At 39.1% G+C, this 23,187-nt stretch overlaps 1 protein-coding gene across 1 annotated transcript; it reads left to right on the top strand.

The window, feature by feature from the left end:
• Positions 1 to 1,249: 1,249 nt before the first annotated feature.
• Positions 1,250 to 23,187, top strand: LOC122068900. Its single transcript, XM_042632809.1, has 2 exons — positions 1,250 to 1,795; positions 22,689 to 23,187. The coding sequence occupies exons 1-2, from the start codon at positions 1,571 to 1,573 to the stop codon at positions 22,929 to 22,931; spliced, it is 468 nt and encodes a 155-aa protein (XP_042488743.1). The 5' UTR covers positions 1,250 to 1,570; the 3' UTR covers positions 22,932 to 23,187.

The following is a 23,187-nucleotide window of genomic DNA, read 5'->3' as shown; positions in this document are numbered from 1 at the left end:
ATGAGTAAATTAGGTTAAAGTTCACTGGTGGCAAATTGGTTTTGGATTGGAATATAAATATATAATTTACCGAATTCAGTAAATGGTGATGTGGCCAATGGGAGAGGGTGGGAAAGCCATTGGGGTCATTTCCAAAGGGGAGGGAGAGACTGACACATGGGCACCCCAGCAGCCTGCCCAGAGGTGCCCAGCATTTGTGGTGCAATTATTTATGGAGGACATTTTTGCAAAGTTTTAACCTTACGGAGCTGTGAAGGAAGCATCAACTGCAGATGTATACAGAAACCAAACTTATATCTCCATACAATGGGGAGAAATAAAATTTTATTATTTAATCAGTACAGGCATGATACCAGGTTATTAATCTAATCATCCATTGACCAATATAGAACATCCAAAGTTTTGCTAAACTCCTCGTATCTTCTATATGCACAAGCACAACCAATTTAGTTAGGCTCGAATTAATTAAAAAAAAAAAAAGTCATTTTTTTTGATGATTGCCACCGAAGTGCAATAAAAATTGGTTGAAGTCATTACTCATTATGTACATAGTGATTAATAAGGGTGTGCATGGTAAATTTTTTTTGCTTTTTTGTTTTTTTCTTTGTTTTTTCAGACAATAAATATTGTGTGATAAAATTGGAAAAAAAAAAAAAAAACTTGCACCACTAAAATAAATAGAAGCACTTATTGAATGCATATTAGGCGGTAGAGGAGTTACACGATTAGGCAACCATCTCTTACCTTATTTTTTTATTTTTCTAGGAAAAAGACCTCTATCAGGTCAGATAGCCTTGCACCAGTATGGAGGTGCCAATGAGAGCACGCATATAGGCATCTCTCTCCCAACCCTTTTTTTTTTTTTTCTGATAAATAATCACTTCTACTACTAGATGGTGTGAGATGGTTTGGGGGGTGACCTACATCCACCCTTGGTTTATGCTAGATCCATTGGCTAGTGCCCTACTTGGATCCTCTCCAGCACCTCTGGAAGCTCAGAGCACATTTGACACAGAGTATCTGGCCATTCACCCCAACACAAAGGCAAACACCCCAACAAGGCAACAACCTCCCAATTGAGACACCTATAGTTATTTTATTATTTTTTTAAAATAAAATCAAAAAAAAAAAAAATTCTATCTTGGCGTAGCCTACTCTGTAGGCTCAGAGAATCCTTGCCCTTATATTATTTACAAATTAATTGATCGATACATCAATTAAAAGATTAATCAATTTATCTCTGAAGCATTTCTATTTTCTTATACAACGTTACAGCTTTTTAGGCCAAAAAGCAGTCAAAAATTTGCTCGCATTAAGGAAGTTTTCGTTTGCAACTCATTAGTCAGAAGCAACAACACAATCGCATACGTTACCCAACCAGAACTGCAGCTTTTCTTCAGATCCCTTCCTATCTCTTCTACTCTTATCTTACCCGACAACCTCCTCGAAATCAACAACTAACGAACCCTCCTTAGGTCCGACCCCATCAAAGCTCTCACGCAGCCACAACTCCTTAACACACTCTCTCTCTCTCTCTCTCTCTCTCTCTCTGTTCAAATTCATTCGAAAAATGCGATTTTTAAGAAGAATAGCAGGCATATTTGGGTTGCTGAAAGACGATGCTCACGATGCTCACGATGAAGACGATGATGCAGATGAGCATCATAATCGTGAAAATAAGGCAGAAACTCGTCGACCCACGAAAGGGTTTAGTGTTAAGGCTCCAGTTCCCGTCGATAGAGCTTACTTGGGTCCCGTTCTTACCCCCTGTGATCTCAGCGATGGTGGAGTTCAGGTTTTCATTCCCTATAACCCTTCTGTCTATTTTTCACAGAATTTTTCGTTTCTTCTTCGAAATTTGTTGGCAATTTTACTGTTTGCAGTTAATTTCTATGTTTGATAACTTGGGGGAAACGGGTTAGGGTTATGCTAGTCTCTCTTTCATCTGTGTTTCCGAAGCTTTAATTGTTGGCTGAATTGAATAATGGGCTGAGTTTTGAAAGTCAATTTTGATTACCTTGATTTGGAGTCGTTGTCTCGTTGACAACTAACCTTTAGAAATTACTACTGTAAGACAAACTTACCTTTATTGACTTCATATGGGAATCAACTTTAATATGTTCTGATTCGTTCAATCTTCCTGCAATTAAAGCATCATTAGTGTCCAAATTGAAAGGGGAAGAATTATAGAAGTTGAAAATGATTGGCAACTGTTTGGGTCAGCAATAATAACTTGGATTTCTTGCTCCGATTATTAAACTTAGGAGACGTAACTGTTGTCTTGGGCATCATTCTACCATTGATGGGCCTGAAACTGTAACCGAAGGAGGTAGAGTGTTAGCAGGGACGATCCCAAATCAAATTTTTGCAACCATAAATCATTCCTCGCATGCATTAGGGTTTTCGCAACGAAACAAAACACAATGGAACAAAACTACGGTTTAATATTACCTCTCAGTACCACAAGTGCAGTACCAGGGTTTAGTGTCACCTCTCAGTACCTCTGAAGGAATTTAACACTTGATCAGTGTCTCCTTGCAATCGAAAGGGTTACCTCGATCAATTCTTGAACTAGAGCTGAAGCAGAGAATCGAACTCTCGACACGCTAGGGTTCAAAACCCTTATTTGTTAGCATGCCCTCTCAACCTCCCCTAGTTGCTTATTTATAAGAATTGAAACCCTAATCTGCTAAGGAGCCCACATGCCAAGTGGTGAGATCTTATTTAGTGATCCTACCTTGGTTGCTTGATATGAGTCTGATTGAACTTTAGTTAAAACCCAAATATTTACTTATGAATGTAACTCAACCTAAGTACATTATTTACCTATTAGTACACCCTAGGATGTATATTACTTAAAACCCATTTTAGTGATAGAATTAATAACATTTCAGTCCCTCTACGTAACAATATCACTTGACGGACTTATGGACATAGAATAATTAACTGTCATAACCCCTAGTACATCGAAACAGATTTATCAAAGAATCTTAACCATTGATTGGACATTCAGACTTTATGAAATTCTTTTAAAATATAAATATAAATTATGATAATATTTTAAAAGCTTTTGTAAACTATTTATAGAACTACCATTGAGCTTGGAATTTGTTCTAGTCAAAGTTGAATGTCTCTCTCAAGATATTCACATGTTTTAGGGAGTGGATTCCATGTTGAGTGCCATTTCCATTCACATACAAACATTGTGAATCCAGTTCATTGATGTATAGCTAGTGGAGGCATTGACCTTTGCACCAAAACACAAAGTCAACTACAATAGTAAGTCTCAGGTCTAGGGACCAAAATAACTTCATAGTGGATATTGTTCCCAAAAAACTGAGATTCTCAAAATGTTCCAATTCGATACACAAACAGTCATAGTTGTCAGTGTGTTGACTAGGTGACGCCTTGAATACCTAAGTGGGTGCCTTGATGGTTTTGCCTTGCTTTTGGACCCCTGCCAACACCTTTGGGTTGCCTAGCCGCCATGACAACTATGCATAGAATATAGTTGAGAATCAAAGATTTAGAGAATGATTTGACTTGTCAGTAATGACAGTCTTTCTTATTTATAAGAAGATTATAATAAATTAAATAAGGGAAGTAGGATAATGCCGACTAAGCGTCCCTATCTACAATATACGCTAACTAAGCTTTCCTATCCAAAAGATTTACTACAGTAAATAGTAAATAATAAAACTTAACCAAGGTAAGAATAAAACTAACTATAGTCATTTCAACATTCGCCCTCAAGTTGGTGCAAATACATCATACATGCCCAACTTGGAGACGACATGATGAAATGCCTTTCAACAAACAACCTTGGTAAACACATCAACTAACTGATTTGCAGTACTAACAAAGGGAATGCAGATAGTCCCTTGGTCAAGCTTCTCTTTGATGAAGTGTCTATCAATCATAGTTGTCATAGCGTCGCCAAGGCGGCGATTTGGCGTCCTAGCGGAAAAAAGAAGTTCATGGCAATGTTACGATTTACGTGACTCACAAATGGCAGTCGCCATTGGCTGATAGGCGTCATCATGGCACTGCCATGGACGCCAGGTCACGCCTGATTCAGTAGGCAGTCGATTTTTTGTAAAATGTAGGGTGATTTTGATAGGGCTATGTTGATTTTGGATGACTTGATGTTGCTTAATATTGGTTTTATATGTTATAGGATATATATTGTAGGCTTGTAGCATGCTAAATAATTTTAGAGAATAGGGGAAATAAAAAAGTAGCATACTAAATAACTTTAGAAAATAGGGAAAATAAAAAATGACACATGGGCGATTTGACCGCCATGGCAACGCCATAATGGGCGATTCATTGCCAAATCGATTAGCCACCCCTCCACCGCCTTGGATCGATTTAACGCCGTAACAACTATGCTATCAATCTCAATATGCTTGGTTCTATCATGCTGAACAGGGTTGTGGGCAATGTTGATGGCTGCCTTGTTATCACAGTACAGACACATAGGACTTTCAACATTAACTTAGAGATCACTCAGTAGGATCTTAAGCAAGACCAGCTCACAAATCCCTTGGGCCATTACGCAATATTCGGCTTCAGCACTAGACTGAGATACGACAGATTGTTTCTTGCTACGCCAAGTAATAAAGTTCCCTCTAAGGAAAGTACAATACCCAGAGGTAGATCGCCGATTATCAATAGATCCAGCCCAATCAGCATCAATAAAGACCTCAATCTTCAAGTGCCTTTGATTAGAATACAAAATACCCTTTCCAGGAGCGGATTTCAAATACCGTAGGATTTGGTACACAACATCTAGGTGAGGTGTCCTGGGATCATGAAGGAAACGGCTAACAATACCCACAACATAAGCAATATCGGGCCTGGTGTGGGACAAGTAGATCAAACGGCCAACAAGTCTTTGGGATTGCTCTTTATCAATAGAGTCAACCATTGCACTGCTCAGCTGATGATTGACCTCCATAGGGGCATTTGCAGGCTTGCATCCAAGCATACCTGTCTCACTAAGGAGATCCAAAACATACTTCCTTTGGGAAGATCTAGCCACTTCAATCCCAAGGAAATACTGAAGGTTTCCTAGGTCCTTAGTCTCGAACTCTGACGCTAGCAAGGCCTTAAGATTGGAGATCTCATCGTTATTACCAGTAATCACAATATTGTCAATATAGACAATTACCTTTCGCCTCTGTGAAAAATGTGTGATCAGCTTGACTCTGTCTATATCCAAAGCTTATCATAGCTTTCATGAACTGACCAAACCATGCCCTAAGAGACTGCTTGAGGTTGTACAACGAATTCTTCAACTTGCAGACACGTCCGACACTGGAAGGAGTGGCAAAGCCAGGAGGAACATCCATATAAATTTCCTCTTCAAGATCTCCATTCAAAAATGCATTCTTGACATCCAGTTGTTGAAGATTCCATCCCAAATTTGCAGTAACAAATAACAATGCCCTGATAGAGTTCATCTTTGCAACTGGGGCAAAGGTTTCCTGGTAATCAATCCCATAGGTTTGGGTAAAGCCTTTAGCCACCAGGCTTGCCTTCTGCTTGACTGTAAACACCCGCTTGCACCCAACTAATTTCTTTCCCTGAGGGGGGAAGAACAAGTTCCCAGGTACCATTTTTGTCTAATGCTAGTATTTCCTCAACCATTGCAGCTTTCCACTTCGGATCATTTATGGCTTCCTTCCAACTCTGTGGAATAGACACAGAAGACAATGAAGAAACAAAAGCCATATAGGAGGGAGATAAAGATGCATAGGAAACAAAATTGGAAATGGGATGCTTGGTACAGGAACGGACTCCTTTTCTAATAGCAATAGGAAAATCGTCCACTGTAGGAGCAGAAGGTATAATATCAAGTATGGGAGGCTCTGAAGAAGTAATAGGTACAATATCAAGTATGGGAGAAATATTACTTGATACTGATGGATCCGATGGAGGTGCTTCAGAAGGGTATGGCTGGTTACCAATGGTGCCTTACTCTTTGGCGTCGTGTTCCTTGGACCTCCGAGTGTAAATGATCACATCTCTTACAGGCTGATATGGCGGCTCCCCCTGAATGGGAGGTATTTCCTGAATAGGAGACGTATCAATAATATAAGGAGGCTCTTCCTCCAGACTCTCTCCCTGAAGAGGTGACATAAAATACACCTCAGACTCATGAAAAGTTACATCCATAGTGACATACAAGTGGCAAGTAGGAGGGTGATAACACTTATACCCCTTTTGAGAAGCCGAATAATCAAGGAAAACACACTTTAGAGCCCGAGGATCAAACTTGGACCTTGAAGGAGAGGAATTATGGGCAAAACAGACACACCCAAATACCCGAGGAGGAAGACTAGAAACAATTGTAGGATCAGGGAGAAAAGAAATTGGGGGCTTAAAGTTAAGTACACTCGAGGGCACTCGGTTAATAAGGTGGGCAGCAGTAAGAACGGCATCGCCCCAGAGATATTTAGGAACACTAGTAGCAAACATTAGAGCCCGTGCAATGTGAAGGAGATGACGAATCTTACGCTCTGGGGTCCCATTTTGTTCAGGTGTCCTAACACAAGATGTTTGGGAGAGAACGCCCTGAGAATCGAGGTATTTCTGAAACTCCCCATCTATATACTCAGTTCCATTGTCACTACGAAGGACTTGTACAGTGGCATCAAACTGGGTACGAAGCATGGCATGGAAAGATTTAAAATAAGAGAAGGCATCAGACTTATTATGCAACAGGTATACCCATGTCAAACGAGTACAGTTATCAGTAAAAGTAATAAACCAACAAAAACCATTCCTATCAATTGTCCGAGAAGGACCCCACAAATCTGAATGAATAATAGAAAAATGAATGTCACTTTTATTTTCAGTAGGAAAGTAAGAAGTGCGTGTATGTTTAGCAAACTCACATACATCACACTTAAGTTGTTCCAAACCATAATGTTTAACTAAAATAGGAAACATGCGACGTAAAATATGAAAAGAAGGCTCTCCCAGACGATTGTCACTGGTGGAGCTGAGAGAGAGAGCTGTCAGAACGGAGAGTATGCATTGCCATAGGAGGAGGCACAGCCGGTGGAGAATCCAAGTAGTAGAGCCCATCACGGACTTGACCATACCCAATCGTTGCATCCATCACTAGATCCTGAAAAAGGCAATGAGTAGAAAAAAAGTGAATAGAACAATTCAACTCCTTAGTTAAACGATAGATGGAAATAAGATTAGCACATAATTTTGGGACATGCAACACAGTTGGAAGAGAAATTGTAGAGGTACAGGAAACGAAACCTTTACTAGAAATGGGGGGACAAGGAACCGTTAGCCACACGTACCTTATCCCTACCGGAACAAGGAATATAAGTATGGAAGACCTCATAGCTACTTGTCATGTGATCAGTAGCACCCGAATCAAGTAATCATAAGGGAGAATGAGAGGAAGAAACAAAGAAACTACCTGTTTGCGCAAGGTTGGACACAGGAGGAGCAGGAGAAGTGCCTAACAATGTCATTAGTTGCTTGAGGGCAGCCATTTGATCCGGAGAGAACGGTGCAGTAGTGGAGGCACTGTCAACAGACTCAGACAGATGGGACTGAGGGCCTTGTTTTCCAGTTTTGCTGTTACGCCCACCCTTGGGATGACCATGGAGCTTTTAGCATGTTTCCCTAGTATGGCGAGGGCGACCACAATAATCACACTGAACAATTTCCCGAGGGGTAGAACCCTTAGACGAGATTTCAACAGTCGGAGTTAGCTAATAGTGTAGACTGAACAGGAACTGTAGAGGGCAACATAACAGAGCGACGATGATCCTCAGATAGAACCTAGTTATTTGCCTCGAGAAGAGTCGGAAAAGTTTCGCGACCCAAAATCTATACCCTGATCTAATCATATTTAGGATTAAAACCTGTCAAAAAGTCATACACCCGTTCCATGTCACACTCCTTCTGAAGTGTACTAGCATCAGTAGGACAGGGCATAGAGGGACTGGGTGATAGAAATCCAGCTGTTGCCATAGGCTGCATAAGGTGGAATAATAAGTTGAAAGAGAACCCTTTCTGAGTGGTGGAACGAACGGTTCGACGAATCTCATAGACTTGAGCATAGTTCCCCCCCTGAGAATAGGTTTGCCTTACTGCATCCCAGAGATTTTTAGTAGAGTTAAATAGGACAAAGCTTGGGCTGATAGCAGGCTCCATAGAGTTGATCAGAAAGGACATAACAATAGCATCATTGGCTAACTAGGTGTTAGCAGCGACTGGATCAGTCGGTTGAGGAGTGTCTCTAGTGAGAAAACCAGAAAAGTTATTCCCACGGATAGTAAGGAGGCAGGCATGACACCACGTGAGGTAGTTCTGACCATTAAGTTTGATGGGTCCAGGATGAAGAGTGGACTGATTGCTTGAACGGTGACCACTAGAGGCCTCAAGGGAGGCAGCAACAACCTTAGCATCATCATTTACTGTAGTCATAGCTCAGAGAGAAGAACACGTGGATTGCATAGGCAGACACAAAGGGGCGCTGATGGCAGCGACAGAAGTAGGTGTAGGCAGCAACAGGCGCAAATGCAGGCTGGCACAGGTGCAGGTGCAGGTGCAGGTGCAGGTAGGCGTAGGCAACAGAATGTGCAAGGCAGCAAGAAGAGAGACGATGACGGTGAGGCGCAGGTAGGCGTAGGCAGCGATGTTGTGACGGAGGCGGAAGCGGGCGCGGTGCGAAGGCGTAGTGGGTTAGGGGTTAGGTATGCATGGAACGGGGTTTAGTCTACCATGCTAGACTAGGAGGCGAGGGCCCCCAAGGGCTGAGAAGAAAACCAAAAAAAAAAAAGGGAAGAAGAAATTTTTTTTAGGATTTTTGGCTCTGATACGAAATTGAGAATCAAAAATTTAGAGAATGATTTGACTTGTCAGTATTGATAGAGTCTTTCTTATTTATAAGAAGATTACAATAAATCAAATAAGGGAAGTAAGATAATGCTGACTAAGCGTCCCTATCTACAAGATATGCTGACTAAGCTTCTCTATCCAAAAGATTTACTACAGTAAATAGTAAATGATAAAACTTAACCAAGGTAAGAATAAAACTAACTATGGTCATCTCAACAAATATGAATAATCACATTTCCTAAAATATACAAAGTTACAACCATATGAACAAAATGTCCAGTTTTTGTCCGTAGTTCTGAACAATTCATGGTCTATCCTTAGGACTGTCAATTTCCCAGGATGAAATAGTGCAAAATAATTTAATTTAAACACTTTAAATTGGGTTTAATGGACACATAACATAGAGAAGGTCTGTAGACTTTGATCCAATTCTGATTGTTGAATCTTGAGTTATGGAGTAATCCTACTGCCACGAGGAAACCCAAAATTAATTAGGAATTTCTAGGGATTCAAAACAGAACTTTGTGAGAACGCAGTCAGCAAAGTACATCGGAATTGAAATAAGTAGACTCTGATTTAACTAGGAAAACTAGGAATCAACTAGAAGTTGAGAGTTCTATAACAGAGGTCTAAACCTCAGGATCAAATCAGAATATGGCAGAATATAACCAGTAATCAGTTTATCTACCAGAATTTTAATGAAGAACAAATCTGAGACCCTGAATTTCTAACAAAATAGTAAAATTTCTGGTAGTATGGTTAAGAAATCTGACCTGAAATTGCTTGGAAGATAAAGACGGATAGAAGGTACCAGGTTTGGAATCCACCTAAACCTCAGGCTCTGAGAGCCTGACCTAGAATCCAGCTGGTATGCTGCTGAAAGCTGTTAAACTTCAGAAAAATTGAAGTGAATATCTCATAAAGCCATGTCCCTGAATGGTTGGCTACATAGATATATATGTACTTCGTGTAACCCGCCTGTTGTCCCATTCGACTACATTTGTTCCTGTAATCCACAGCCTAACAGAACGCAGCAGTGAGGGACAACCTGCCCATACAGCCAGCGGGGAGGATGGCACTACTGGCGAAGACCGTCTGGCAAAAATGTGCCTGAATAGGTGGCTATATATATATATATATGTACTTTGTGTGCCTGAATGGGTTGGCTACAAAGATATACAGCTAACCTGGCTTGAAATAGCCTAAGCCAACTAGTAATCAATCTAGCTACTTTATTGTGCAATAAAAGACTATATATATATATATATTTTTTTTTTCCTATCTAGGAGTCTGAAATAACAATTAAATCAGAGCCAAAAACAGGACTGGGATTTACAACTCCTAATACAGCCTGAATAATACTAGCTAATACCAATCAGGAAATAAAACAAAGACTGTTAACAGATCCCTATAATAGAATAGGTCTGAGAATTCCTAATAAGAATAGGAAATCTGAAACTGCAGGGCTCAGTTGATTGAGCCCTCGTCTTCGTATGATAATGCTTAGTTTCTGCACTATCAGGAGAATAAAATGCAGGTTCCCTCAGCGGGCAAGTGGAAAGGTAATTTATTTGCATCTCAGCTTAAATGTGTTAGACTAACATGGAAAAAAGATAAGCTACTAAATTCTCAATGCGTTGCTTGATATGAAAATGTTGATCTAATTGTAGCTTCTCTAAAAGAAATAGCTGTCTGTGGTCTTTTTTTTTTCCTTTCGAGAAAAGCGAACACCAAATTTTCCTTTTCATTCAGCTTGAAGAATTTAATTGCACTTGATTGGCCTCACTGCAACCTTAAGGATTTCAGTTGTTTCCCGTGGTTCCTTGAGATTGATAAGCATGGAGATGGAGATTCCACAGCCATTAGTACTTTAGTTGTAGTGGGCTGCCAAGAAATTCCTTGTTGTGCCTCAAGTATGTTGTGGGCTGCCTCCTTTGATTCAAATCGTATTTATCTCATAAATGGTAGTCTAATGAAAATAGTCGCTCCTTTGCATTTGGAAAGGGGTTGATTTAACCAAGTTCTTCCATCCTCTCCGTTGGGCCTCTGTTTGTCTCCCCAAATCCGAAGGAGGCTTGGATTTGAGGTGAAACAAAGAGGTTAACACCATAGGCATCCTCAAGCTCATCTAGAAGATTGTGTCCAAGAAAAACAATATCTGAGTCTCTTGGGGTTACTCCTCTCCCCTAAAATATGACTCCCTTTAGATTGTTTCCCTTGCTCCCGACGCCTCTTGGGTCTGGCGCTAAATTCTCAGCATTGGGCCTATTGCTCTTGAGGCCATCTCTTTCATTGGCAATGACACCACAACCTCCTTTTGGCTTGATCCATGAATTCCTTCAGGTATACTCCATTCTGTTGTTAGCCCCTGGATCGTTTACTTCTTTGGTTGGGGTAGGAATGCCTTAGTCGCTTTCATCATCTCTAACAGTGTCTAGTCCCCTCCCCCTATTGTAGATATTTGGTCCGCCCCGCCTCGTCTTCCCTTGGACATCGTGGAAGAGAAATCTCCTGGTTTTCCTTGTCCACTGATATGTTTAGCTCCTCCTTTGCTTGGGATTAGTCAGATCCAAAGGCCCCCTTGTCCCTTGGCACAAAATTGTCAGGTTTAAAGGCTACATCCCCCGCTACAGTTTCACAGCTTGGTGTGGTATCTCTAACTATCTCGCTACGCTGTCCTTACTCATCTACCAGCACATTCAGGTCCCTACCTCTTGTTGTCTTTGCAAGAATGGTATTGAAGATGTTGAGCATCTCTTTTTCTTCTGCCCTTTCTCTTCTTTCATCTGGAAAAGGGTCCTTAGAAGCTATTGGCCTTCTAGTAGAAGAGTTCTCCCCCTTATTTGAGAATGGATCTGGGTTGATTTGACTTTTACTGGTTTCTCTATCTATGAGACTGCTGGAAGCTCACCTTTTGCGCAAACATCAACCATATTTGGATGGAGCAGAATCTTCATAAATGTCGTACAACTCTTGATCTTTTGATAATATTTGGAATGCCGTCTATTTTGATGTTAGCTCCAAACTTGCTACACTTCACCCGCGCAATGTAAGAGATTCCCTGAGGAACAAGCTTATTGTTGCTTCCTAGGGTCTTCCCTTCTCTTTCTTGTTACCCCCTGGTGATAGTTTTGTTCCTTTTCTTGGCTTGTGTTTTGTAGGGTTTGTTCCTCCTAGGTTGGCTTAATGTAAGCCTCTCCCTCCCTTTGGGCCCCTTGTATATTCTTTTTTTTTTTTTTCTCTTTCTTTTACTGATAATAACTTTTTTGATTCAAAAAACATTATTTTTTATGTGGACTTATCTTTCCTTTATATGTATCTATTTTTTGTGAATTCCTCAATATACTATCCTGAATCACTTGTTACTGAGATATGGATTTTTAAATCTCTCATTGTGGATCATCTTTGAAAAGGTTGAAAAATTTGTATGATATGCACTAACCTTGGTTGGAACCCACTAGAAGTAATTGCATTGTGGCGTTGTGCACTGGAAAGAAAATCAGGATTATTCCTTTGTAAATAAGCTTTCAATACATGGTCACCCTTTATTTGTAATGGAAAAGGGGATCATAATTGTGTGACTAGACAAAACCACCTGAAGGTGTCACCTAGGCGATGCCTTGACAACTATATCCAGTAGTTCATTTGGGTTAGGAAGATTTCAGTTGTGTAACATACTAACATTGTCAAGAATCCATGTTTGCTTTAAACATTTTGCATTAAAATAATGGACAAGAGGACCCAGTTCTCCATATGAAAGCTATATCTTTGGTTGTGTAGGAATCACCATCCTTGATGTCATGGAGCCTTGTAAGAAGGGAAACAAAAAGGTTGACATCATTTGTAGTTCCAGCTATTTATCAGATCCTTGGTGGTGCTTCTTATTTATTTATTTTTTTTGCCCTGATTCTCTGTGATTAATAGAAGTTTCCCATGGCAACAAGTGTGTCTGGAACATAACCATATCTATTAGTTTCTAATTTTGTTTGCTATGGAATCTGGAGGTAGTTAAGCACATGCAAAATGCAGGCTGCCCTATGGTTGATAGTAAGGTTTATTCTTCAGGAATTTTACCGTAATATAGTGGTGTTGGTACTTCTAAACCAAAATTTGGTGTCCATTCCAGCCATGACGGGGTTATTTCCATTTTTCCTCTTTTGGGTGGTTTTTATATATTTATTGATTAATGCTACTCTGGTTTTTCCTAGTATATACTTATACTACTAGTATCAGAGCGAGCTTTCTCTTCAATTGTTGATTCGTAACACCTTATTAGAGTGTTTTTCCCCATCAGATAGTTGTGCATTAGGATCATTTAAAAGGGTATTATCCACTTAATGCTGCCTCATCTTTTTGCTGTGAGTTTACTTCCCTTTTTCTCTTCACTATAGGAGCTCCCTTAACATTTTCTGTCCATATGTGCTTAATTCTACTTAAAAGCCCAATTCATCTTGTTCTCCGTTTTCATGTCTTCTCTTAATAATATTTCTGATTATGCATAAGAAGAAAAATGTTTCACTAGCGTAGCAAATCAATTGATGGTAGCAAACTAATTGATGAACTTCGCAATGGATTACTGGAAATCAGTACAAGGATGGATTGTTATACCAGGTCTAACAAGTAATGGTGACTGTCTACATGTGGACTTCAGAAGAAAATCAGTTCAATGATCTTTGAATCGGTATACTCCAGTGCATTCCATAGTTCTCAAGGTGACCTAGGCGACAGCCCGCCTGAGCGACCTAGACGTGGATTATATTTAGAATAGCAATGATATATATAATTATGCTCATATGCTACATCAAGAATCAACATTTAAGCCACATCAATTCATTTTGAGGTAATTAAGCTAATAATGACCTAATATGAGAAAACCAACATATAATAAATAGAGCATAGTTCGTAATACAAGCATATTCATCAAAATACAATTAGAGGGTTAGAATTAGAATCAATTTCATATAAGATGTTAAAAAATAGACCATACAATAAGGCATCTGCCCAAGTCACAAGGCGGGTCAAGTTGTCTAAGGCGATGTCTAGGCGACGCCCAGTTGACCAAGGTGGACACCTTTCCTGCATCCAATAAGATTTGCTATTGCCTTGGACCCTCGATTCTGCCTGGTCGCTTCGGTGACGCCTTGACAACAATAGTGCATGCCAATATGTGGTTAGACTGAGGATAGTTGTAATGGCATCTAGGCAACCCAAGGCGTTGGAGGGGGGCCTGGGTGTCAAGGCGACACCAACAAGGTGCCCTTTGCCCCTTCCAGCAAAGCGTGACACCCTAGACAACTATTCTAAGGAGTGTCATGATATACCCAACATGGAAAATCTCAGGATCCACATCTATTATGATGGGGAAGTTTGCATGCTTATTGGTTGTAGGCTAGTAGCAATAGCTTCAACATTGTACCAATGGAAATAAATTCGCTCTGGACTATCTTAAAATGGTGGATTCTTTGATTGAATAGATTGCCAGTTAAATTAAAGTATAATCTTTCTACTGGGGGAGTTCTAGATAGACTTTTTTTGTATGGACTGTAACTAGATGATTGCCTTTAGTCTAGCTGGTCTTAGGGTTTGCTTGGGTACTTTCACAAGACAAAATTTGGCCTAGTGCTCCCAGTCCCTTGGATATTAAATATGATAACGAGAAGCACATGTTGGGAATGTGCTTGCAAGTGGTTCACACACAATGTGGACAGTATGTTCTTTTGTGAATAAACTGAAGCGTTTGCACTTCCTTCTACTCAACCTCAACGTGTTTCAGTGCAAAAACAAACAGATGATGTGGATCCCATGCACAAAAAGTTTTGTGTGGAACTGCACTTATTACCAATGCTCTACTCATTTATACAGTGTACAACAACAATAACAACAAAGCCTTATCCCAACTAAATGGGGTTGGCTACATGGATCCGCGATTGACAACTTTGCAAATCACATGAATAAAGTGGTGAGAGAGCATCTAATCTAATTTAGCCTTTCCCCAATCAGATTACATAAAGAACTGGTCCTAGACTAGAGAAACAATAAGAGGTAGAATATTACATACATATTGTATACATTATTACTTAATTTGGTACTGTATTTGAAAGACTCAAACAGTAGCTAATAGACTAAGATCTTTAAATCAAAGAATAATTTAGGTTAATGGTGTCTCCTAGCAGATCTAGGAGAAGGTATTTAGGTAATAAAAATCAGCAAACAAGAACAGAACACAGGATAATTGATTCAAAGTGAAATCTATTATGAACTATTGATTAAAACAGAGTTGAAATCAGTACAACGACGAGGAAACAAAAGTAGAGGTAAAACAGTAATTTCCAATGCCAGAATTTTGGGTTTGTACTGTTCAAGTGATTCAACAGCATATGACATAAACAGTAGCTTAATCTCAGAATCGATTTTTAAAAAATAAAGGTCAAAACAGTAGCAATAATGGAGGGTAGGGGTAGAATGGAAAAAACAGAAATATCTTAAATTCAGATGGTCAGAATTAGGCCAAAGTCAAATCAAGGAATTAGGCCAAAGTCAAATCAAGTTCACCATTAGAGTTCCTGAAGGTCAGAATCTTCAGAGAATCTAATGGTTAGATTGCTTAATTTCAAAAAATATGTAGTATATGATCTTCTAGAAACAAAGGTTCTAGTAGCAGAAAATTCTCAGAAATATAACTTGTTAATGGCAGTGAATAGAGAAGAAGAATAAAATCCAGCAGAATAATGGCAGCAAAAAGAATATGAACATGAGGACCATAGTTATTAAGGCGGAAAGGCGGCCGAGGCGTTTGAGGGTCTTCCGAAGCGCTCTGGCGATAGGGCGGGCATAAGGTGTCGCCTTATTGAATAAAGCATTTTAGTGTTGTTGTTTTTTTTTTTTTTTTTTTATGTAACCATTGCCCAAATAGCATATTAAACATTATATAATTCTACTTATATGCTAAATAAAGATTAAAGATTCATACCAACGCAACATATTCATTAGAAAAACAAATCTATAAAGTGAATATACTAAGTTCATCTTCATCATAGCATATTATGAAACAAAACTATCATACTTAACCTCTATGGAAAATGGAAGGGAAAAGAAAAACACTTTTTGGCCAAATTTCCATATGCATGATAAACAACCACCTGAAGTGCATGTGAATGCAGAAGAGATGCAAATTTGAATAATAAAAGAGACATGCATGTATCAATCTCATTGAAGAAACATCACCACTGCTGCTAACTTCCCTACCACCGTCTCTTCCATCATTGGCAGAGTCGTAGATAATAATGAACTAAACAAAAGAGAAAGAGATAAGGCTCTGTTACGTAACATAGAACTAAAAAAAAAAAAATGAAGAAGAAAGAGATCTCTGTTCGGTAACAGAGATATGAAAAAAGAGATATGGCTCTGATTGGTAACATAGAATCGAAAAAAAAAAAAATATATGAAGAAGAAGAAAAATAAGAAATAGAGTACATTACCAGATCCGGAATGGCCGGAGGAAGAATCGTCAGAGCTGGAATCGATAGAGGAAGGAGCACTAATGTAGGACTAGATTTGACAAGTCAAACTAGACCCAAACTGAAGGAAAGTTTAAACCAAAGAACAACCAAATAATCTCCAACAACAGTCCACAGCAGACTAGTAATAAACTGATATAACAGAATAGAATTCTGATAGATGAAAATCAACAGTTCAGAACTAATGTAATGAACTAACAGCCAAGGACTACTGTCACAAACCACCAAAGTAAGAAGCCAACACTAGGTTATATAGTCAGCAGACTTCAGCAAAACAAAACAGAAATCAGAATTCAAATCTGGGCAGAATTCATAATCGGCCAGAACTGAAGAACAGTCCATATCAGCATGAACCAGTGGTCCCCCTTCTGAATAGGACTAACCTTCGATCAAAATTAGAAGGCCATCGGATAGCCAGATCTTCCAAACAGCTAGGCCGATAGTAGATGAAACAGAGAACTTAATCCAGAAATTCTGCAGACAGATTAGAGCACTTACCTGACTGGCTGAGTGAGATTAAGAACAATAAGAAAACCAGAATATATGAAGATCCACTTGGACTTCTCGCCGCAGAGTGTCGCTTGGATCAAACACCAAACCCTTCTTCTTTGATCAAACACAAAGAAACACTTCAGAGGAGAAAACGCAGCAGCATCTTTTTTGTTCATGAAATTCGTGGGCTCAAAGTGAGACCCTTTCCTTTATTTATAATGATGGGGGAGTGTTTACAATTTAGAAACTCCAAAAGCTACTAAAAACGGAGTTACTAAAAGTACTAACATGTAGTTACTAAAAACTGAAATTGTAAACTAATCAAATTAGAAACTAATAATAGACTGAAATTAGAAACTAAAGTAGCAACTAATTTTAGAAACTAAGAAACCTCATCAAAGCCCAACTAAAATGGAAACTAACTAGTAATCCCGTACTCAATCTTAGAGCCCCTCTTTTAGACCCATAAAAGTGGTTCAATACACTCCAAACCACATGGACTGAAGGCCCAATACATATACAACCCAACCCTAGGCTTATTCCTAATAAAACAAGCTCAGTTTGGTGAAGAATCTGCATCAAACACTGGTGTTCTTCCAAAAGAAGAAGAAAACAGCCAAAAATATTTTGCAATTTGTGATTTGTCAACCATAGTGTGGTTTTGACTTTATATAGACTTGATCCTATGCTTCTCAAGTGTACAGAATTCCCATAGACCTCCCAATCACAACAAAATATATGGAATCTGTGGTAATACATTAAACAAATATTTAACAAACGAAAACATAAAGGCGTACGCCTTGGTCGTAAGGTGTAGTAAGGCGCCATTAAGCGTCGCCTTACGTGAAATACATAAAGCGCATGACTGGCTTAACCTACCCATACTGCCTTAATGATGCCTTAATAACTATGATAAGGACAAACCACCCGGGCTTCTCACTACACGGTGTCAATTGGATCAAACACCAATCTGTTGCCTTTTTTTTTTTTTTTGGGTGATACAAAGGCACCCAAGAGGGAAAAAGAAGAAAAGGAATAGAGACCTCAGCAAATGGGAGAGGCCCCTAGGGGGGGAATAATAGGAAGGAAGGAGACCGCAAGGCTCCAACACGACACAATAAGACGGTTCCTTCTAGAATCTTGAACAGTTAGCAAAGCACTCTCAAACTTTCCCCCAATTTCAAACTTGATTCAATTGCAGATTTGCTGGTTGGTTCTGGACCTCCCTGCCCAAATTCTTAGACTACTCATACCAAATATGGTACAACGGCGCACAAACACTAGCCTTCTAACCTAGTCACCAAAAATTTCCTTTGAAAGCTGAAAGCACCCAACGCCGTTCACTCTCAAAAGCAAGGATTTGGCATTGGCCAAGCAAACACTTCCTGATAATGCCATCAAGGGGTTTCTTGATCAAACACAAGAGTTCTTCGAAGAGGAACAACAAAATCTTTCCATTAATCAATTTACGTGTACGATGTTAGGCCTTCTTACAAACTTATATAGAAGACTCAAAAATAGACTCTTACACTAAAAAGGAAAGGCCTAACCCAATCCTTAGCTGATAAGGTTACCTATGTTGATTAGGAAACTGAAATAATAAAGGAAATATACTCAAAACATGATTGGAATTATATAATCCTAATCTGTCCTATCAAAAACACTTAATAACAATTAAATAAAGAAATAGTCACTTAACTAACTAATTCCGTATGCCTAACCTCTACCCATATTATAGGCCCATTAAAGTGGCCAATTACAATACACATTGGATCAAAAGTCCAACACATACATGTCCCAACCCAAAGCTTATTCCTAATAATGCAAGCCCCATTTCGGTGATGAATTTGCATAATGGCTTAGGAGGGCATCTTTTTGGACCTATACCTTGGGTTCTAATTCATAATTTAATGTTGGTGGTGGCTGGATTTCTTGTTGGTTTGGAACTAAACCACATAACTGTGGTGGCTGTCAGTTCAACATCCTCCCTTTTCCTTTCATCCCTTCCCCTGTCCATTCTATTTACGTAATTCCATTTATTAATTTTTTTACAATTGAGTTTTTCTTTGATTAGTTACAAAGTTTTATTTATGAGATGAAAAGAAAGTACAAGTGACATACAACAACAACAATAGATGGTCAAATAGACCAGGTGATACATCATTAGATAAATAAATAATTATTATAAGAACCCTAATATAGGTTCTGTCTATTTACTCCAAATCTCATCATTTCATCTGCTATGCTATTAGCAGATCTCATTCTTCAGGAGCCCCCACACTCTAGGCTTCTAGCTTTTCTGATTAGGTGTTAAGTACCTTCATGTACCTCCAGAGTTAGGCACTAATAATCGATAACCAAGTCTGCATTACCCTCAGCATATTTAACTCAGAGTTGGACACTAACTACTTGTTAGTTGTTACTCGCATTATATTAATTATTCTTCAGCTTGAGGACAGATAAATTAAGAATATGCGTACAGTTCCCTCCTTTGATGAAATCTGTAACATGCAGGTACAAAAACAGAGGAGAATTGGAATGAATAAACCCCCTAGAGTCTAGAAGAAACTTCCCTGTGATCTCATATATGGTCATTCCACTTCTCCATCTCTCAATGAGCTATTCTCAGTGAAGTTTCCTCTTTGGTCGAGGGTCTAGAAGTCCTCCATTGTTTGGTTTCACAGATACTTAAATAGTAAAGTTTTGATGTGAAGTGTCAGAATGGGAGAAATAGTTTTCTAGGACATGTTTTAGGGAGAATGTCTGAGATAGAGATGTTGAGATTGGATAGTGGAAGTTACTGGGAATTCAATAACTATTCCATTAGAAATGAGTTGCAGTAGCATGAATAGATATTCTAGGCTTTTGAAGATATGTATTTGTCTTTCTGTAGTTATATTAAATTAAGTTCTTTTAAGTTTGAATTTCTATATGAAGATTCCCTGTCATTTACCTTTGTAGCTGTTTTCAGTGAAAGAAACTGAGTTTTATGTTAATTAGAGCAATGCTGTCTATTCAGCCAATGATCTGTGTGTGTTTTGGTCCATCCTCAATTATTAGTTGTTGTAGCTCAACTGGAAGTTAGGGAAATTTTACATAGGGACTATTTGAGCCATAGTGGTGAAGATATGTCTTTGCTCGAGTTATAAGTTATGGATGTGCACAAAGGATTACTCAGGTCATCTCACTACTGTAGATAAAATATGCACTAGTTTTTGAGGAATTGGAGCTGATGCATATCAATTTACTGCCCATGTGCAAACCACAAGATCTAGGGTATATTTTCTGAAGTGAGTGTGAGGAGTGCAACTTCTGGAAAAATTGGAATGGAAATGAAGGATGGGTGGAATAACAAACCATGGATATCTGACAATAAAGATTATTTCTGTTCTCTTTGTCTGATAATATGGGGGGGGGGGTTTCCTCTGTTACTAGTCCGAGAATTTAATTGATGGAAAGAAGAGCGGCCCTTCAAACCATGCGGCCCAAAAGACAAGGAATAAGAGAAAAGTTGTTCAATCTTTAGTTGGGAGTATAACAGAGTTGTGGAAATTAATGATCCATATATGGCAGATAGGGATAATTTCTGATTGCCTTTTTTTTTCTTTTTTTTTTTTGGGGGGGGGGTTTATACTGTAGAGTCCCGGAATGCTAGGAGTGAGAAATTTCATTCAATAGTGTGTTAGGATTGAATTGATGTCTGTCGAACTGGAACTGGGTGGATGAAGTGCAGAGGTGCTTTTGGTTTATTCTGTGTTATCCTTCTACTCTATGAGGTAAGCTAGGGCTTGGGATATTAGATGTGGATGTTGAGATGGATGATCAAACTGGATGAGGAATTATAGAAGCAGATTTGAATGCATTCAAGAGAATTTAGGAGTAGTATTTATGCATAGCATTATAGCAAGATGGAAGAAAGTCATTGAGATTTTTTCCAATTAAATAGATGTGAATGTGGTGCAAGTTGGAGATGTTTACGAAACTGTGAGGAGTGGCAACTTGGATTGAAGTGCTGACGTAAGCCTTTATCATGACAGATGATGGGTAGCCAAGCCAAGTAATTGGAATCACCTAGTTTCTCTTAACCCATAGTGAAGAGAGAATCTCTTCATCCATGGGATCTGACCCTCAGATTGGACTGGAGCAGGGCATTCCAGACCTTCAAGGAATTTAATGAAGACATTCATTCTTCCCAGAGTCCAATTATAGCGTCAAATCACCATGGGTGAAGAGATTCTCTCTTCATTGGTGAAGAAAAACTAAATCCCAAGTAATTTGTACAAGGCTTAGATGAGTTGGGTTAAATTCTCTTTTCCTACGGCTATCTGCATAGCTCTTTTGACGTGATTGGGATGCTTTAATTCTTTCTCTAATAACATCGACTTTATCACATGTCATCTGAATCATTTCTGGTCCAAGCATTCGACGTTCACCTACTTCGTTCCAGTATAGAGGAGTTCGACACTTTCTACCATACAATGCTTCATATGGAGCCATCCCAATTGTGGTTTGGTAGCTGTTGTTGTAAGCAAACTCTATAAGAGGTATATATTCCTCCCAATTGCCACTCATTTCCATGGCACAGGCTCGGAGCATATCTTCTAATATCTGTATTGTCTGCTCAGACTATCCATCTGTCTGTGGATGGAAGGTAGTACTCAGATTCAATTGTGATCCCAATGCTTGCTGGAACCTTTTCCAGAATCTGGAGGTAAACCTCGGGTCTCTGTCTGATACAATACTCATTGGTACACTATATAAGCATACAACATTATCGATGTAATGTTGTGCTAGCTTATCCTTGATGTAAGTGGTCCTGATCGGAATAAAGTGAGCTGTCTTAATAATCCTGTCAACCACTACCCAAATTGCATCCATTCCCTTGGGTGTACGTGGTAGTCTGATGATGAAATCCATTATAATGTTATCCCACTTCCATTCAGGTACTAGGGGCGGTTGAAGAGTGTCAAAAGGTCGGTGCCGTTTGGCTTTGACTTTCTGACATGCAAGACAAGTCGACACATACAAAGCTATTGTGGACTTTATTGCTGGCGACCAGTAGTGTTGCTTTAGGTCTTTGTACATCTTGGTACTTCTAGGGTGAAGAGAGTACTCCAAACTGGGTGCCTCCTTCACTATTTTATCTTGTATTACTTCGTCGTAGGGTACACACAATCTGTGATTGCTGTCTGCTGAATTGTGTCCTGGTACCAGGAAATACTGTACTATGATTCCCTGACTTCAAAAAATTGGGGACATGGAATAAGAGGGTTAATGAATGAGACACTATACATTTGAGAAACTAAGCCACTAACAGCCTTTGATATGGACTTCAGTAATAGCCTATGGTATACACATACTTAACATCATTCATTGCACTGCATCTCTATTATCTTCTATGGTTGATACTTGATCAGTAATGGAAAAACATGAAGTGCAAAAGGAAGCACAATGCGAGTGGAGATTGGAGAAGGCAATTTGCTCCCTCCTGATTTTTTCCATGTGGCATGCCATGTGGGTTAATCAAAACGGAATGATTAACAAAAGTGATATTTATTTCTGAACATGGTAAACATTCATCAGGGGGTCCAAGGGTCTGTGTAACACACTGTACTAATGCTGATTAATAGTAAGCTGAATTGGTTGCTTAATAGAATACTATTTCCATGTTCCTAATTATATCTGATGCTTTGTCAACTCTAGCAATTAATTTATTTCTTTTAGCTACAAAGATGCATAAACTGTATTGTACAACAATTATTGTTGCAAGAAGAACCTCCTTCACATTTCCATTTTGATCAGGGCATGAGATGGTTTGCAAAACGGCTGAGGATAGATGAAGATGGGGATGTTGCCGATGAGTTCCTTAATGAGGTCTTACCAGAAGTGCCATCTGGTATGGTGGATGAACATAAACCACTACCGTTACCAAAGTTTGAGGTGAAATACAACGCACGACCGGCTAAGGTGAGGAATCAATTCATCGCCATTGATGGAAGAATCAACCAGAGTGTGGAGTTCCAGGGAAGATTGCTTTTGGTGTAGAGATTTCAGAAAAGCAATCAGCTATTCATCTGGGGATGGATTCTCATCTGTTTAGCATCAAGGGTGCAATTTCTAATTATTTTTAAAGTGCTTATTTCAATTAATTATGTTTCTTGAGGACTTGGGGTTTGTACTATATCAAGTAATTGATGCAAAGAATCAAGAATGTTGTCCAGCTGAACATCAGCTTTGGATATTAGCTACTCAATGAGAAATGTATATGCCACAAAAATTTCAACAAAATTCTGTTTAGTCA

The sequence above is a fragment of the Macadamia integrifolia genome, unplaced genomic scaffold (genome assembly GCF_013358625.1).
Source record: "Macadamia integrifolia cultivar HAES 741 unplaced genomic scaffold, SCU_Mint_v3 scaffold478, whole genome shotgun sequence".
NCBI lineage: Eukaryota > Viridiplantae > Streptophyta > Magnoliopsida > Proteales > Proteaceae > Macadamia > Macadamia integrifolia.
Note: the sequence above shows the minus strand (reverse complement) of the source record. Positions and strands in the feature narration are given on the sequence as shown.